The sequence below is a fragment of the Sinocyclocheilus grahami genome, unplaced genomic scaffold (genome assembly GCF_001515645.1).
Source record: "Sinocyclocheilus grahami isolate Dianchi unplaced genomic scaffold, SAMN03320097.WGS_v1.1 scaffold23.1, whole genome shotgun sequence".
NCBI lineage: Eukaryota > Metazoa > Chordata > Actinopteri > Cypriniformes > Cyprinidae > Sinocyclocheilus > Sinocyclocheilus grahami.
In genome coordinates, this window is record NW_015505202.1 from 2,117,659 (window position 1) to 2,134,707 (window position 17,049).

Sequence of the window (17,049 nt, forward strand, 5' to 3'; positions counted from 1 at the left end):
TTTGCTAAAAAGTTTCTAGGCGTGGGTGGTATTGGGGATTAATTGCATCCATAAAAAAGGGTACTAACAAATGTGTTTTGATCTTAAAACATACTGATTGTCAGTGATCATGATCAAAATGTGAGATATTAACATCTCAGTTGGGTAAGCTACAACGTATTGCTTAATTTAAGGGACTAATCTGGAAATGTTTACCTAGAAATACTGGCATGGAAGTAGGTCCATATGTGACCTGTTTCCCAAAAAATAAATACGCTGTTATTAGGCCTGTACATGATTTTTGTACATTTTTCAAAAGTTCTATTTATTCTTTACGTATAAAATGTACATATCGAGATGAAAAAATACTGAGTGCACCTTTAATTTGCTTATAAACACAAAGACTGCATTAGTGATCTATGCAATGCAGTCACCCCGCTTCAGTCAGGCATTTAACCCAGGGGACTGTCCTTACAATGAGTTGTTCTAGATTAAACAATGTTAAATGACAAATAACCAATCTGAAAGGACCTTCTAGTTCATCTCAGCACACAATCATTCGTCACTAACAGCAGGGACACCGTGGGTGTTGTTTTCTCCAGCCTGGAACAATCTAATTATCATAGCAATGACTGCACTAGCAGCAGTAATTAGTAGCATGGACCCTTCCGGACGGTGACTCCCATGCAATATGCACAAGCCCATTCAAATATCCCCGCCTGCTTTCTGAAGTGAAATCCGAGAGGCTTAGAGAGAAGCAACTAAGCGGTAGAGTTAGAGAGCGAGCGGAGGGAGGGATACAAGTGCACGTAAGCTGCCTACAAATGACACACTGCAATCATAAACTGTCTCGCGACGCGTTCTTTCGCGCCCTTTCCTTGGTGAAGTATGAAGAAGACAAGGAGATACTCGGAAAAAAGCGGCTTCCGTTAAAGATTTAGCGGATAACACATTTCTAGCGCACTTCTGAGGGACTTCTACTCCTCAGCCCGCAAAAAGCTTCCTCGCAGCCGCCCGAGAGTCTGGATGGAGCGCGAAGGACCCTGCTGGAGCTCGAGTCGAGAGAATGGAATAAACCCCATGCCGATTATATAAGGATTTTGCGACAAAGAAAGTCCGGAGACAGAAAGGCTCGCTTCCTCATCACTTCGCCCGAATAAACTGCACACCAGGGTTTATATTATGGACAATATAGTCTTTGAGCTTGGTGTGGCTGACTTCGCTGGATTATTTTCCACGTTTAGTTATGCTGAGCGGCCGCACAGTGTCATAACTGGACGAACAGCGCGATTTCGGACACTGGATTCTGATAATATCGTCTTGATGCCTGCAGGTTTGCGCTGGGCATTAGATTGAGACTGCTGTGTCAAGTCTTCATGCTGTGGGGTAAATACACTCTCTACTTAATCTAATAGTGGTTGCATGAAGTTCAGCTCTCTTGCAACTTGATATTCAATTATTCATGCAGCCTTCTAGTCTAAAAGTTCAAATGTTTCACTGCTGGCGAGCTCGTTGGTGAGATTGACACCTGCCAATTCGGATGGGTAAATCCTAATGCATTGACACCTGTCGCAATATGGCGATATATTGGAGAGTGGTACAGGTCTGATCACACGTCCTGCAGTGGCAGCAGCACGACACTTACAAGCATCAAGACAGATGATACCATTTGTTCGCGAACACCGATGCTCTCACTGTATAGATGATCTTCTCAATGGCACATTACCGGCGGACATTTTCAGCCGTTTACTCGTAAATGATTGCATGTGGCATGAGTCCAGCCGAGAGTATCTCCAAGAATGAGAGGTAGACGTGATTATGGACACTTGCACACAGCAATTAAACATTTACAATATTTATCACACTATATTTAACCCAGTAAGTATGACCATCACTTTAGAGTGAAGCTTTTATATTTCTCCTCACATTGGCATATGTTGCTTCTTATCTTCTAAAACACTGCAGTCATAATTCAAAATTATGTCATCATTTATTCACCCTCATGTCATTCCAAACCTGTATGACTTTTTTTTTTCATCTGGAACATTAAAAAAATATATTTTTAGAAAGGCCTCTTTTTAATGGTTCAAAATGACTTATTTTGGGTGAACTCATGACATCTGAAGCATATACATACTGAATATAAGATGCAAGAACATTGGTGCCTGTACATCAAAAGACTATTCGAGGCACTTCTTTTGACTTACTTTGACTTCTTTTGACTTACTAATACAAGCGCAGATCAAAGAACACATTTGTACAGCAAAACTGCATAAAATTATACACTGTAACCAGCAGCCTTAAGCCATCACTTATGCTTAAGGATGCACTGACTGTCAGTACTGATGTCTCGTTATTATGGATGTGCCTGGAGAAAACAACACAGTATCTTCCAAGTGATTTGATAACCTGATGAATTATGGGCTGACAGTGGAGTCAAAAGATAAGCTCTGCACCTGCAGGCAAGCCTTCTGGGTTTCAATTCTTTTTTTGTTTTAAAAGAAAAAGACGTTTTTCTGATTGAAAAGTAAATATGTGTCCTGTGCAGAAACATTTTTCTTCAGGATCATGTGGCCTCAGTTCAACACTCATAGTCTGAGATTATTGGATTCAATTGAATTCCAAAGCAGAAAATCAGTAACAGAGACAAAAATAAAGTCTACAGTCAAAATCAGATATTAGTGACGCACACTCCCTTCTCATTCCACAGAGCTCACAGAAGATTAATCATTCTAGGTCATTTACCAACATACTCCCTTCATTTCCTCCACACTTCCTATTAATGCGTTTAATTTCTACAGTTCCCAAGCTATGAATATATTTCCATTTCTATTCCCATCAACAGTTCTCCAACACAACATCTCCTTTTTCCCAGAGCACGTCGCCTGTGCTTTTTGTGTTATACTCGTCACTCTTTCCTTCTTCATTTCCCTCAGCTTATTTATGAACTATTACCATCATACCGTAACACTTTATTAGGTCTGTAAAAAGCCAAGGTAATGAATCACCACCACGCTCTCGCCGTCCCTCTCTCACTCCATTCAATTTCCATTTCACCTCACCATTTAACACTTTCTCCCCACGTATCCACACATACACCTAAGGAGTCTTTAGAAGTTGTAAGAGTTGTAATGGAATAGTTCACCCAAAAATGACAATTCCATCACAATTTACTCTTCCTCATATCATCCATTTTTGGGTGAATTAGTAGTTGTAACATCTAAGCTAAAAAATCAAATAAAACTAAATGCAGCAAACCTGTATCTTAACCCCCGTTGACACCCTGTATATCCTCAACAGTAATTATTTTATATTTTAAAAGCCATCTTTCTGAGGTGTTGACATTCACATCAGACACAAATGGTCAGACGGCTATAGTGCACCATCCGGCTGAGAAGGCCTGCATTCGATTTCACCATAAAGTCCACAATCATTTCTCTACATTAATCAATACCACAGTTTTACACTGTCCGTTGCTGAAATATGGCTTGAGGAAACATGAATAAAATCAACATCAGTATGCAGTGTTATGACAACACCTCTCGGACAGTATTAAGATTGAGCGTCGCCATTTTGCAGGTGGCCCAATGCACTCAGAAGCTTCATTCTACAAAATGAGCCAGAGAATCAGACTTCATCAAGTCTGGAAAATTAAAGGCAGTTAAATATCGCAATATGTGACAGAAAACCAGCACGGAAGGCAAGCCATGAGGAAAAGAGGCTTTGAAAGTGTGTCTGGGTTTCCTTCTATATAATTAATTAATAAGAGAACAAGGGTTGACATGAATGATATATACTATGCAAAAAACCTGGGACACTCGGAAAGATGAAGGGATTGAAAATTTTATGAGTTGAAAAATCATATTTAGAAAGATACAAAGAAAGAAAGAGAGATTCTGCCATGTTCTATTATATTTGAAGCATCTACTGGGAAAAATAAATTAGACTGGAAACAGAAAGATATGCTTGTGCATGGAAGTGATGGAAAAAAGACCCTGACCACCCTAACACCCTGTCTAAAACAGGAAAATGCTTATACTCAGTCAGTACTGCCACAAACAACATCTTACTAATCCTGTCAATGTCACCGGCTTTGTAAACTGAACAAGCCTTTGAAATGCCATGAATTGTAAAATAGCCCAGGACTGCAAACAACATTTGTCAAGACCTTCGGTACAGACATTCAGCAACTACCTTTGATATTAAGGTTGAAAAAGAAAAACTCTCCAATTTAAACATCGCCAAACAATGAAGATGTTTCAAGGAACAGCATGAATAGTCTATTGTTGACCTGCACATTGCAGAAAATCATGCAATTTGCTCAGTCCATAAAAATGGACTAAAAGGCCATAAATAGTATTATGTACATGTACTTTCAAGGCTTTGATGATATATGGCCAGTTTACTCTGAAATTGCACTTTTCTCTGTATATTGCAGTCTTGTAAAAGCACATAATCATGCAGGTCATGTCTTATCAGGATATACAGTCTGACTATGTCCTTGTTTCTCCTTCTTCCTCAAGCATGTTGCCCTCGCCCCAGGTGTGCGTGTCTACTCTGGTGACAGTGAGCACGATGGCTGTGGTCGACCTCTATCTGCTGGAGCAGAGCATGCTGGGACCTCAAGGTGGAGCCCGTCCTGCAGTATGGCCATGTGTTGCCGTCGCGCTGGGTGACCTGTGTTTCCTGCTGGCGCTGCGCTTTGTTTCTGCCGGTGTGGTTTCAGAGGCTCGCTCTCCCCGTCGGGGCTTCGCCAACGCTCTCTGGTTTCTTTTCCTCTCGCTGCTACAGCTGAAGCTTTTCTTTGTGTGTCAGAATTACAGACAGGAAAGACGACCTCCGGATCCTCTTGCCCGCAAGACTCTGACTCTTTTACTTTCGGTGTGCCTGCCCTCACTGTTCCTCATCCTGACAGGAGCTGATTACATGACTCCACTCCGCAGGAAGCAGGAGGTGCGCAGCCGGCTTCTGTGGGTGGTGGTTGACTTGCTCGATGTGTTGGATCTGCAAGCCGGTCTGTGGGAGGTGCAGGGAAGCGTGGGGGTTCCTCTTTGGGTGGAGGGTATAGTGTTCTTTTACTGTTATGTGCTGTTGCTGTTGCTGCCATGCGTGTCGCTCACGGAGCTGGGTGCTACTGCGCTGCCTGGGCTGCAGGCGGCTCGGAAAGAGGCCATCTATCCGTGGCTCAGCCTGGTGACCATTAACGTGTTCACGCTCGTGCCCAGAGGAGTCGGGATGCTGTGGTACAGGGACCCACGGGTATCCACGGTGTTTTTGGGGAAAAACCTGCTGGCTCTTGCAGTAAAGTTGAGCTCCGCCTGGGAGAGGCACAGAAAGGGCAGCGGAGGGATGCAGGGCGCAGAAGCCGCCACAGGAACTGGAAACCAGACTCGTGGGGCACCAGAGCAAGCCACGGAACAGGAGCAAGAGTGCACATCTCCAGTACCGTCCTCTACACGCTACCACACGCTCTCACGCACTCACGGACACAGCCACTCGCTCTCTCACGTCAGCCTAGACCCCACTGAAACCTCACTGGGACAAGCTTGCATTTCCCACGAGCTCTAGAGGTCATGAAAGAGCCCTGAAACTACCAACAATTGGAATTTGTAGACTCGTAACTATCTCTGGAGTCTCTGTGCTTTTGGCAAGATTAGCAGAGATAACTCATCATATTAGCACACTTTGTAGTTTGTACAGCTGATGATTTGTAAAGCCAAACACAAGCAGCCTACTGTGGTGTGAAGCTCCCAGACAAAATGATAAGGAAGCAGATGGAGGAGCTGTTTTAATTAAGTGCCTTCTTTAAAGAGCAACAATTAATATTGGTTACTTTTGTTAGTTTTCATCAAGGACTTGAATTAAACCATGTACTGTGAAGCATGACCACTGTTAATATTCCATTCTGTAATAAAAATGTTTAATAGACACCTGCCTCTACCATTGTTAACCGGTCTCAGCCCAACCTATAATCTGTTGGTCTGACATATGAGACAGAAGCAGCTCTAAAGTAAATTTGTGCAAACCTGTCAAACCTAATGACAACATTTCAAAAATGATATGGGATGGAACTTCATTTAAAAATCACAATTTTCACAAACAAATTAATCCGTTCCTCCATCAACTAAATGGACATTTCATGGTTGAGCAAACACAGTAACGAAAGTACCTGTCAATCACTTCAACAGTAAAACTTTTCCCACAATTACATACAGTGAGGTCCAAAAGATGCTTCTATTTTGCACTTTTCTACTTCAACAAATTTTTCATTAAATGTATTATCAGCACAGCTATTTCAGGCCAAAATTGACTTTAAAAAAATGACATTATTTTTTAAGTATTTGTACTATCCCTCTTTTGCTTTCATGACAGCAGCACTCAAGCTGAATAAACTCCAGAAGTTTGTGAGAAACCAGCACAGAATGAAGCACAAATGCTCTTTTGGGTCATTGGAAGCAAGAGCATCTAAGCATCTGTACTAAGAGTTCACATGTCATCAATTTTTCAAAACCATAAAGCTTTGTTTATTATTTAAATTAAAATTATATTTCAGTTTCTCAATGTTTTCTCAGATTTTTAGACCCCTGTATGGGCAACCCCAGGAATTTGTACACTGAATGGACAATATTATCAGCACAGCTATTTCAGGCCAAAATTGACTTTAAAAAAATGACATTATTTTTTAAGTATTTGTACTATCCCTCTTTTGCTTTCATGACAGCAGCACTCAAGCTGAATGAACTCCAGAAGTTTGTGAGAAACCAGCACAGAATGAAGCACAAATGCTCTTTTGGGTCATTGGAAGCAAGAGCATCTAAGCATCTGTACTAAGAGTTCACATGTCATCAATTTTTCAAAACCATAAAGCTTTGTTTATTATTTAGATTAAAATTATATTTCAGTTTCTCAATGTTTTCTCAGATTTTTAGACCCCTGTATGGGCAACCCCAGGAATTTGTACACTGAATGGACAGTGATGGCTCATTAATCTCCACCTTTAAATGTATCATAGTTACCACAGCATGAAGTGTCTTTTCCATTGTGGTTACCAATGACAGATCTGTACATATCAGAGTATGATGTTAGAGAGACACGCACTTTCTGATGTGGTGATAGAGAATGAATCCTGGTACAGATTATACGGTATAGGGGGGTTGGGCATTATTCACTCTCCATCAGTAGCCTCTAAAGCCCTCTACAATCCCCCCACCCCTGCTCTGATAAACCATTATTACTCATATGAATTAAAATGGGACTCATTTTTCAAAGAGCTAAGAGCTTATACCGCACTTCATTCATGATTTACATGGAATATTTACCAAACATAAAAGCGGACAAACTTGCATGACAAATGCTAAAAATAAGTCTAGCTATAAATTAATTGAATTACAGAGAACCGTTCCACATGAAGCTGGTTTAGCTTCAGAGGTATATTAGACATGAACCAGACCAGAATGCCATTTCTCAGCCTTTCATCTCTCTCTCTCTCTTCATTTTAAATGCACTCCCTCCATGTTATGTCCCCTTTAACTGTTCAGCTTCCCAGTAACGAAAAGAAATTAGTGAAAAGAATAGAACTAGCAGGTCAGACATGCACAATGTTCAATTAGTGAATATTTCACCCCAAAATCAAAAGATTCAAATAAGTGTTTTGCATAACGATATAGTCATTTTGTTTGCATTCTGACATTATTTTGAAGACAAATTAAGCACATCCCCCTAAATTCTTAAAAAAAAAAAAATCCGATTTTAATCTAATTAAAATTATTAAAATCTAAAAGATATATTCAAATATTTTGGGGGGAAAAGTATCTTAAAGTGGTCCTATTATGCTCTTTTACAAAGTCTTGAATTTGTTTTGGGGGTGTACTAGAACAGGCTCTCATACTAGGTTGTTCGAAAAACACATTATTTTTCACATATTTTACATTATTACAACACCTCTCTCCCCAGTCTGACATGAACAGCTCGAGTAGTTCCTGTATCAAATGAAGGCTTTCACCCCAAAATCAAAAGATTCAAATAAGTGTTTTGCATAACGATATAGTCATTTTGTTTGCATTCTGACATTATTTTGAAGACAAATTAAGCACATCCCCCTAAATTCTTAAAAAAAAAAAAAATCCGATTTTAATCTAATTAAAATTATTAAAATCTAAAAGATATATTCAAATATTTTGGGGGGAAAAGTATCTTAAAGTGAATGGTTAGGCAGACAAGAGAAAAAACAAAGGAGGGAGAAAGCGGGAAGATTAAAGGGCCAGAGCTGTAAACTGAAGGCCTACTGACTGCAATTTATTTACAGTTTAATACACATAAAAGTTGAGCCAAAGATGGCAGCACAGGCACAAAGGCAAAGCAGAGTTTAAACGGAGCTGACAAGAGCACAGTTAGACACATGCACAAACACACGACTACATGTGTTTCACTGACATATGGTGCTGCTCTGCTTGACTGATGCTCATTACACCTCATATTTAGTTCGCAACAGCTTTCTTCAGCAGGCAAGCACACTCAGGAGGCCAGGTTGACTTGCGCTGGCAGAAGAAAATGTGTCTCATTTATTATCATCATGATGGGCAAGGGACTGTAATGACATCATTACATCTGTAATTAGCTTGTTAGTTATGAATGTGCTTTACATATGAGAGCAGAGGTAAGCCTGTGTCAACATTTGGCTAAACAGTTTCTCAAGTCAGTCACTATGGTGAAGAAAAACACAAAACCTGTAGAGAAACATCACATTTCGGTGATCAAGACAGACTTTTTTGCTGTAAATATATGAAATCAGATTTTCTTTCTGAACATTCAATTCCTGCAGAAGACAACTTTAAATGGTCAAAGAAGCAACAACTGCAGACGTGCTTGTAACAGCAGTATTTATGTTGTGCTTGCTGCATTCCTAACCATTAGAGCGGTGGTTCTCAACCTTTTTAACTCCAAAGACCACCATTATATGCAACAATATTCAAAGGCCAGACACCCTTATTTTCTGTAAACTTAAATTACAGGATTCCAAAAGTCTTAAAAACTGAATAGAGTGCTGCAGTGATGATGTATTTTTGTAGGCTAACCCATAAGTTAGCTTCTCCGTGGTTCCATCGACAAAAACCCAATAAGAGTTTTCCATTGGCTTTTGGATTATTGCGGAAAATAAGCTCTGTGCCCAACAAAACTTTATAAGTCTTAACTACAGGTGCATCTTAATAAATTAGAATGTCGTGGAAAAGTTCATTTATTTCAGTAATTCAACTCAATTTGTGAAACTCGTGTATTAAATAAATTCAATGCACACAGACTGAAGTAGTTTAAGTGTGAAGTGTGAAATGTGATCCAAAATCATCACAATTAAAAGAACCAAAGACTTAAACTACTTCAGTCTGTGTGCATAGAATTTATTTAATACACGAGTTTCACAATTTGAGTTGAATTACTGAAATAAATGAACTTTTATACGACATTCTAATTTATTGAGATGCACCTGTATATTGTTAATCATGAAAATTTTTGCAAATTTACACAACCGTCAATGTCACCACCATTAAGCTTCTGACAACTCTTTCAGTCTTTATTTAAAAAACATTTTCCCTGAAAGTTTGAGTTAGAATAGTTTGCAAGTTCCTAATATAAGCAGTGAGGATGTGAAAGCAGACTATTGAGTTTATAAGTAGATTGCCTCATATTTGATGAAGTTTGCATCATTGATTCTGTTAGTTTCCCGTTTAATACTGTGAAGCTGCTTCGAAATCATCTCTACTCTATAAAGCGCTACAGAAATAAAGGTGACTTGGCATGTTCGTTGTGATGTTTAACATCCCTGACAACCTCTGTAGTCCCATTTAGCCACTTGTTAGCAATTGCCTTTTTCAAGTTAAGTAAAAGCTTAAAAAATGGAGTATTACTGATGTATTGTATGTAATAGAATAAAAATTGGATATATCTTGAGCTTGTGTTAACCACAGACCTAATTTCAGTAATTTAACCAAAAACCCCATTCAAAAATGGGATGTGCTAAAATGCTAATTCATTTCTGAGTTTTGGCCTACAAAAATACCTCATCCCTGCAGCATCTATGTTCCTCAGGGTTCTCTCTATTATTAACCAATAAATTGAAACAACTGTTGAGATGCATTAAAGTAAGAAATATCCTATTTTTTCTTCTGCTGATTTTAATGTTTGTTTTGTCCTGTTTTAAAATGATCTTGTGTCGCCCTTAAAAGTCGGCTGAGGTACTCCTGGTTAAGAACCACTACATTAGAGTCATAACAAATGCCATGAACATAAAAAAGAATAAAGAAAAAGGGAGGTCTGAAAGCTTACCTGTCCCAGGATGGGGCCCAGTGGAGGCCCAGGAGCTGCTTGTCCAGACCTTACAATTGCTCTGATCACACCTCCAGTGTCCAACTTTTTCACCGCCTTGGCTGCTTTAGATATCTTAGACATTGTCTATGTGTCTGGCCTGCCACACGTCTGTCCGTCCCCTTTGCCTGTTGGGAAAGGTAATTATTGAGATCTCCTTAATTCATAAAAAATTCAACACAAAAAAATCAATACTTGTCCAGAGGTTGAGAAGTGAGTTACACAAAAGCTCTCCAATCCATAAAAGCTCTCCCAGGAGTGCACAGCGGCCTTATCTCGAGATGCTGTAAGTGAAGACAGTCGCGAGGCGAAATGCTATGAGACCTCAGGCCCTTCAGAGATAAGGGATAAAAGTACAGGTGCGTCACACACTCAAGGAGCTTCTGTGCTTGGCTGCCTTCAACGATTCCCTGCACTCTGCTGATCCATTACGGTTAGCTTGCGCTCTATGGGTCTGAATCAGAAATGGCCGATGGAGTACATTGGACGGCAGCCACCAAGCACCAAAACATCACCGGCAATGCACAGAATTAGCGCCACAAGCAAGAGCAAAAGAGTAGTACCTGGTTTTTCCATTCAAGACTGAATTAAATTACATGATTCAATCAATTAGTTGAGTGGTTCAAATGGCCTGAAACATATGCGCTCAGTGAAGCACGAGTCATAAAAACCACACTCCATAATCTGATATACACCAAATGCAATGAAAGACAGAATAAAAGAATAAAAGGCTAATTGCAACTATGACGGGAGAACTTGACTCATTCTGTGACTGTTCATCCCAGGTGAAAACAATATCTCTAAATTATTCACAGTGCTCTGTTCCCAGGTTAACCTCGCTATTTACATATTCATAAATCCAAGGGAGATAGAGGTGAAATAAACCCACCTCACTAGCCACACGTTGGAACGCGCCATTGGTTTTAATGACAAGTTAAGCCTCGCATCTGTGTGCGCAAGGACTCAAGCAAAGAGAGCTTTTCACAAGCACTGAAACATCTTGGATCTCAGAATACACAGGCTATCTGTAGAGAGCAGAAGCAGCAGATATAGGCTCCGCTATCACCAGCTGTGTGAATACACTGTGTTAAAAATTACTCTGGGTTTTCTTTAAAATGCCAATCACACACTGGCTTTCATTTCGCCATTCTATTTCATGTTGTTCTCCAAACATATTTTTGCTGTTTATAAAAGCATATTGAAGCTCAAATCAATTTAAGAGGCAGTCAGGGAAGGTTGGGTTGCTGGTAAACCCCCACTTCTTGGCAGGAGGTACAACCGTTTTAACATATTCAGGAGCAGAAGAGGACAATCAACAATCCTGTTGAGTTGAATTGAAGCAATTTATTCGGAACATTGTGTTTGGCACCAATTTACTTTTTTGGGGGATGGTTTACTTGGTACCGACAATAACAGTGTTTCTGACTGTTTTGAAGAAAAATGCATGAAATGTCTTTTCCATTTAAAGAAACTCTGTTGACGTGATGGGGATATAAAATACACAATGAAAGAAAAAAAGTCTGAGGATGAGTGAATATGGACTGCAGGCATGTTCTGTCAAACTTCAGGTGAAATAAACCCACCTCACTAGCCACACGTTGGAACGCGCCATTGGTTTTAATGACAAGTTAAGCCTCGCATCTGTGTGCGCAAGGACTCAAGCAAAGAGAGCTTTTCACAAGCACTGAAACATCTTGGATCTCAGAATACACAGGCTATCTGTAGAGAGCAGAAGCAGCAGATATAGGCTCCGCTATCACCAGCTGTGTGAATACACTGTGTTAAAAATTACTCTGGGTTTTCTTTAAAATGCCAATCACACACTGGCATTTTGTTCATGTTGTTCTCCAAACATATTTTTGCTGTTTATAAAAGCATATTGAAGCTCAAATCAATTTAAGAGGCAGTCAGGGAAGGTTGGGTTGCTGGTAAACCCCCACTTCTTGGCAGGAGGTACAACCGTTTTAACATATTCAGGAGCAGAAGAGGACAATCAACAATCCTGTTGAGTTGAATTGAAGCAATTTATTCGGAACATTGTGTTTGGCACCAATTTACCTTTTTGGGGGATGGTTTACTTGGTACCGACAATAACAGTGTTTCTGACTGTTTTGAAGAAAAATGCATGAAATGTCTTTTCCATTTAAAGAAACTCTGTTGACGTGATGGGGATATAAAATACACAATGAAAGAAAAAAAGTCTGAGGATGAGTGAATATGGACTGCAGGCATGTTCTGTCAAACTTCACTGTGCTTGCTGCGTTTCCTGCTTTGAAGCACTCTTCGGCTTTCCAAATTAGATTCAATTGCTTGAGAATAATATTTGATATTCTCAGGAAAAAAAAAAACATGTTTTGTTTGAAATATTATGAGTAGGAAATAAGAAACAGCATGAATATACTAGCTTTAGGGTTGGTAAGATTTCAGTGTTTATGAAAGTCTCTTATACTCACCAAGGTTGCATTCATTTGATCAATACCGTTTTGAACATATGTACATACTAAAATGTAATTAAGTGAAGTGATGGCAAAGCTGAATTTTCAGCAGCCATTATTCAGTGTCACTTATTCTTATCAATGTTGCAAAATGTTGTGCTGCTTAATATTGGGGACTTGAAGATGTACTGCATGACAAAACAATTTACCCTGTGAAAATAATGCTTTGATTAGCTTTGATTTGGTCTACAATTTCAGATGTTAGGCTCAATGTTCTGGAAACACTGAAACCATCACTGCATAGTACATCCATATCTGTTTGTTTGCTACAAATGAATCTTTAGCCAAAGTGCTATTTGATTTTTTTTCTACATTGTTTGAACAGAGAATAATGAAGCAGGTGTACAAACAATTGGTGCCTGAAAATGAATTGTTGCAATGTTTCACACTGAAGTATCTTGGCTGTAACAATAATAAAAAGGAAATGCCAAGCTCTGGGATTTTAAATTACACAGGGGAAATATGGCAATATACCATTAGCAATAAATGAACGTGGCTCAGGTTTATTAATTTATTTTGTTGAGCAAAAAAAAAAAACTCAGTAAAGTGAATTAATATCTTAATGCAAATTCAAAGAAAGCAATAGTACAAGAGACCTCAGAGACCTAAAGCTGTTCTGTTTAAACTTCAGTTCAAAGGGATAAAACCAGGTTTCAGGAAAATGAAACACTCAAGGGAGTCAATGGCATTAGCAGGGCTACATCATTCCTGATTTAAGATGACAAAGAGAGACAGGACTCTCTTTATGAAGTGATTTAAGAACCTCAAAACCATTCCCTCTGCAGCTTCACATTTACATATATAGATTTACAGCCCGACTTTTGAAAGTCAGCCAGTTCATTTGGATTCTCACTCTCTTGATACATCTGTTTTTGGTTTGAGACCAATTGAACTTGCGGACATGGGAAAACATGTTTGTTGAGGCAAGAATAGCCCATTTAAAATACTGCTGAGCAAGCAATTGTGGTTTTCGCAAAGTAGACAAAAGCTGGAAAATAAATGAGGAGGAAAGTGCATAAAACATTTATGCATAGGCAGAAATGACTGGTAAAATGATTTAATTGCTTCTACCAGCTTGTGTTTGCACAAAATGGGAAGATATAGGAAAATTGGCCTTCCTGCGTTCACTGTTGTGTACAACGAAAACATTTGCTCACTAAATGCAACTAAATGAACCAGCATAGATACAAAACTGAGATTCTGTCCTCCTCTAATCTATAACAAACAATGGTGCAACATGCATCGCAATTCAGCAAGCAGGCTGCTGTTTCAGAATTCAGCTCAATTCCTCTGATGCCCTCCAGGTGCATATTGATTTTGACAAGACCGCAGAGTGCAATTTCTGATAACCTCAGCAAAGAGCTAAACAACTTCCTAATTTACAACAGCAAACCAGAAAAAGGTGGGAATACTCAAATGACATTGAAGAATCACTGCTGTCAAATATAATGGCATTAAAACACGTATTAGCACTAGTTTCATTCAGCAAATGTCAAAATGTGAGATATTATAGTTCAAATTATATTGATAAATTCAGAGAGTGTATTTTAAGTCAGTTAACTCTTTAATATCTGAATTTTTTCCTGCAGTCTGAAAATGTTTTATTATGTATTTTACCGCAAGGTCAACTTTATAACATTGGTTTGCATTAAATAGTTTCATTACCAAATTTGATCCTCTTTCAGAATAAAGCAATATGTTTTTTGCTGCTCCTTCACAAAATGCATTTCTTTGCATGTGATATGAGTAACAGCACTGAGCAGTTTCTCTGGCTCTCTCACAAAACAGGCTTGCAGGTTTGCTATTGTATCAAAAAGCAGTCTTTTACAACAACCAGCTCTGAACTGTGCCACACAAACAAAGATCAGACTTGAAATTATCACTGTCCTAAATGAATTTCAGGCAACATATTCTACAGCCAAAATTAGCATCTAATCAGTGGTCTTATAATGACACCAGAAAGAAGATGTTCAGTTCCTCTGTGATATTATGTCATCTATGGACTGAACCTACAGCACAGGTCCTTAACCATTATACTTTCACTCCTGCACAAAACAATCTGCCACTCTGATTAACCTCATAATAATAATATCTTCATAAGAATCTGACTTTTAAGATGTATGTACTTCTGAGTAACATTACAGTACTACGATAAACTAACAATCTCTAACATATCAAAAACACATCCAACCTGCAGTTGTGCCTGGATAATAATATTAATAATAATATACAGCAATATAACGGTACTGAGTTAAGCAACATGTAACACAGCTCTGGTGTGATTGGTTAACAGACAGGATCCAGTTAATTTAATGACAATAATCTAGTTAATCCAAATGGGTGTTTTATTATTTATTACACAGAGTTTTCGACTATAAATGAAAACTGACTTGGTTTTTACATGGCTGGTGTACATAGTCACATGACCAGAGATGTTTAAATTCGAGGATGCTGTCTGTCAAAGCTCTATACAAGGAAGCATGTGGCATCTCGTAATACACATTTAACTTACATATTTAGTACATGCAAGCATAAATAGATGTAAAGATATCATTGGTCACATTAGTAAATAGTGGAAAACAAAGAGCCCCATTTTAAATAAGCGACTGACTGCCATCATAAACCTGTAGAATTCAAGTAATGCTGTATTTTGTAGTTTCCCACGGTTTACTACAGAATGGAATAAAACACTTTTTGACGAAAATGTAGACATAATAATAGTGATAATAATAACAGAGCTTAAAAAGTATAATTCATTATTACATGCATATAGCACATGACAGTATTTTAATCGAAAGATGGTTAATAAGCAACTTCAGGTGCATGTTTAAAACGGAAGATACATTTTATTATGATATAAGCAAAGATATAATTGACATTACCTGCTAGAGAGATAATTTGTGTTCACGTACACCCGAAAAAAGGACCTTCACGTTAGTATTTGAACCATGCGCGCTGCCATATTGCTTTTACTGTCACTTCAGATGGTTTGGTGAAACCAGATAGACTGCCCCCATATGACAGGAGGAGGACTGCGCCTAGTATGGAGTACGAAACCTGCAAAAACAATAAATAAACAAATACGCAAATAAATAAATAAATGTCTGTATAAATACACAAATTCTTGTTTAAATACATGTAGAAATAATTAAACGTGATTAAAGTAGGCAAATAAATAAAATACATTAGTGGACAAATGGAAAATGTTTAAGGAAATGCTAAACTCATCCTATTTATTTTCCTTTGATCACTCATTTATTTCTGAATGTTGTTCCACATTTATTTTTCCTCTGCACAACATGCTAATGAGAGGGTGTCAACCATGGACTTGGTCGGGTCTTGTGATAGCTGGGGGCGCGGCTTTCCCGCTGACAGCAAATGCATGGTGTTAATCCAGTATGACCTACGTAAAGTCACTTTTTCCATTCAACAGTGCAAGATACATAAAAAAACTGAGCTGTATTGTCCGTACAGTATCTGTGGCTTTACAAACGACCCAAAGAAATGGCCAGTGTCGTTTCCTGACGTCATTTTTTATAACCCGATTGAGTCTCCAGCTAGAGACAACTGTAATATCAGTATCCCCAAAATGACACGCAGAAAGCAAATCCAGCTCTATAATAAAAACCCTCAGCAGTATTCAGTCTGCAGACTGTCTGCAGTATTTTAGGTCTCTATGTGGCATGAAAAACAGATAAAAATGACTGTCACATTTATTGCTGTTGTGCATACTGTGTAAGTTATAGCTTTTTTATACAAAGGATGAAGAGCTGAAACTCCTTTTGTAGGCTGCAATTTATCAATAAAAGTGCATTCTAATGAGTTCCCAAGAAAATGAACAAGATACACTCATTAATTAAATTACATAAATAATAGTTTTCAAGGTAAAAGTCATTAATCTAAACCACCTATTTTTACATGACGTAAATAAAGCCTTAGTTGATAAATGTTTTCATTTCAATACACATAACTCAATATGTGGAAAGAACACAAGTAAAATGATATAGAATTATGTTACACTATAGTATTATTCATGAGGGGATAATAAGGAAACTATTTTAAGTCATTTGCATTTTACAGCAAATTTAATAGTGCACTTTTTTGTTTAGGAGTCATACTGACTCCTATTGGCCTGGATGCATTAAGTTTGAATACTAAATACTGTTGGTTTACAACAAACCTGTCTGTTATTACCCTTTTAAAGCACCTTGGCTGA

At 38.4% G+C, this 17,049-nt stretch overlaps 2 protein-coding genes across 4 annotated transcripts in view; one reads left to right on the forward strand and one right to left on the reverse strand.

The window, feature by feature from the left end:
- Positions 1 to 15,835, reverse strand: part of LOC107561043 (39S ribosomal protein L11, mitochondrial-like) — a 30,252-nt gene extending 14,417 nt beyond the window's left edge. Inside the window, exons 1-3 of one of the 2 annotated variants that reach the window (XM_016245389.1) lie at positions 15,716 to 15,835; positions 10,561 to 10,670; positions 10,300 to 10,466 (exon numbers count right to left, since the gene is read on the reverse strand). In XM_016245389.1, coding sequence (XP_016100875.1) covers positions 10,300 to 10,422 — 123 coding nt within the window. In that variant the 5' untranslated portion in view covers positions 10,423 to 10,466; positions 10,561 to 10,670; positions 15,716 to 15,835. The remainder of the gene's footprint in view (positions 1 to 10,299; positions 10,467 to 10,560; positions 10,671 to 15,715) is intronic. The other variant, XM_016245380.1, reaches the window with a different exon arrangement.
- Positions 668 to 5,786, forward strand: LOC107561030 (transmembrane protein 121-like). Of its 2 annotated transcripts, none has more exons than XM_016245368.1 (2): positions 668 to 1,365; positions 4,503 to 5,786. In XM_016245368.1, exon 2 carries the CDS (start codon positions 4,504 to 4,506, stop codon positions 5,545 to 5,547), a length of 1,044 nt encoding a protein of 347 aa, XP_016100854.1. In that variant the 5' UTR covers positions 668 to 1,365; position 4,503; the 3' UTR covers positions 5,548 to 5,786. The 2 variants fall into 2 exon arrangements, with proteins under 2 accessions (XP_016100854.1, XP_016100848.1); XM_016245362.1 differs by lacking the exon at positions 668 to 1,365 and adding an exon at positions 1,630 to 1,785.
- Positions 15,836 to 17,049: the final 1,214 nt, after the last annotated feature.

What these genes read in the sequence shown, in the direction of transcription:
- LOC107561030 (XM_016245362.1), top strand. Translation starts at nt 1,736, where the DNA reads ATGATTGCATGTGGCATGAGTCCAGCCGAGAGTATCTCCAAGAATGAG. An exon ending in AGTATCTCCAAGAATGAGAG is followed by an intron (nt 1,786 to 4,502) that starts GTAGACGTGATT and finishes TTCTTCCTCAAG; the next exon opens with CATGTTGCCCTCGCCCCAGG.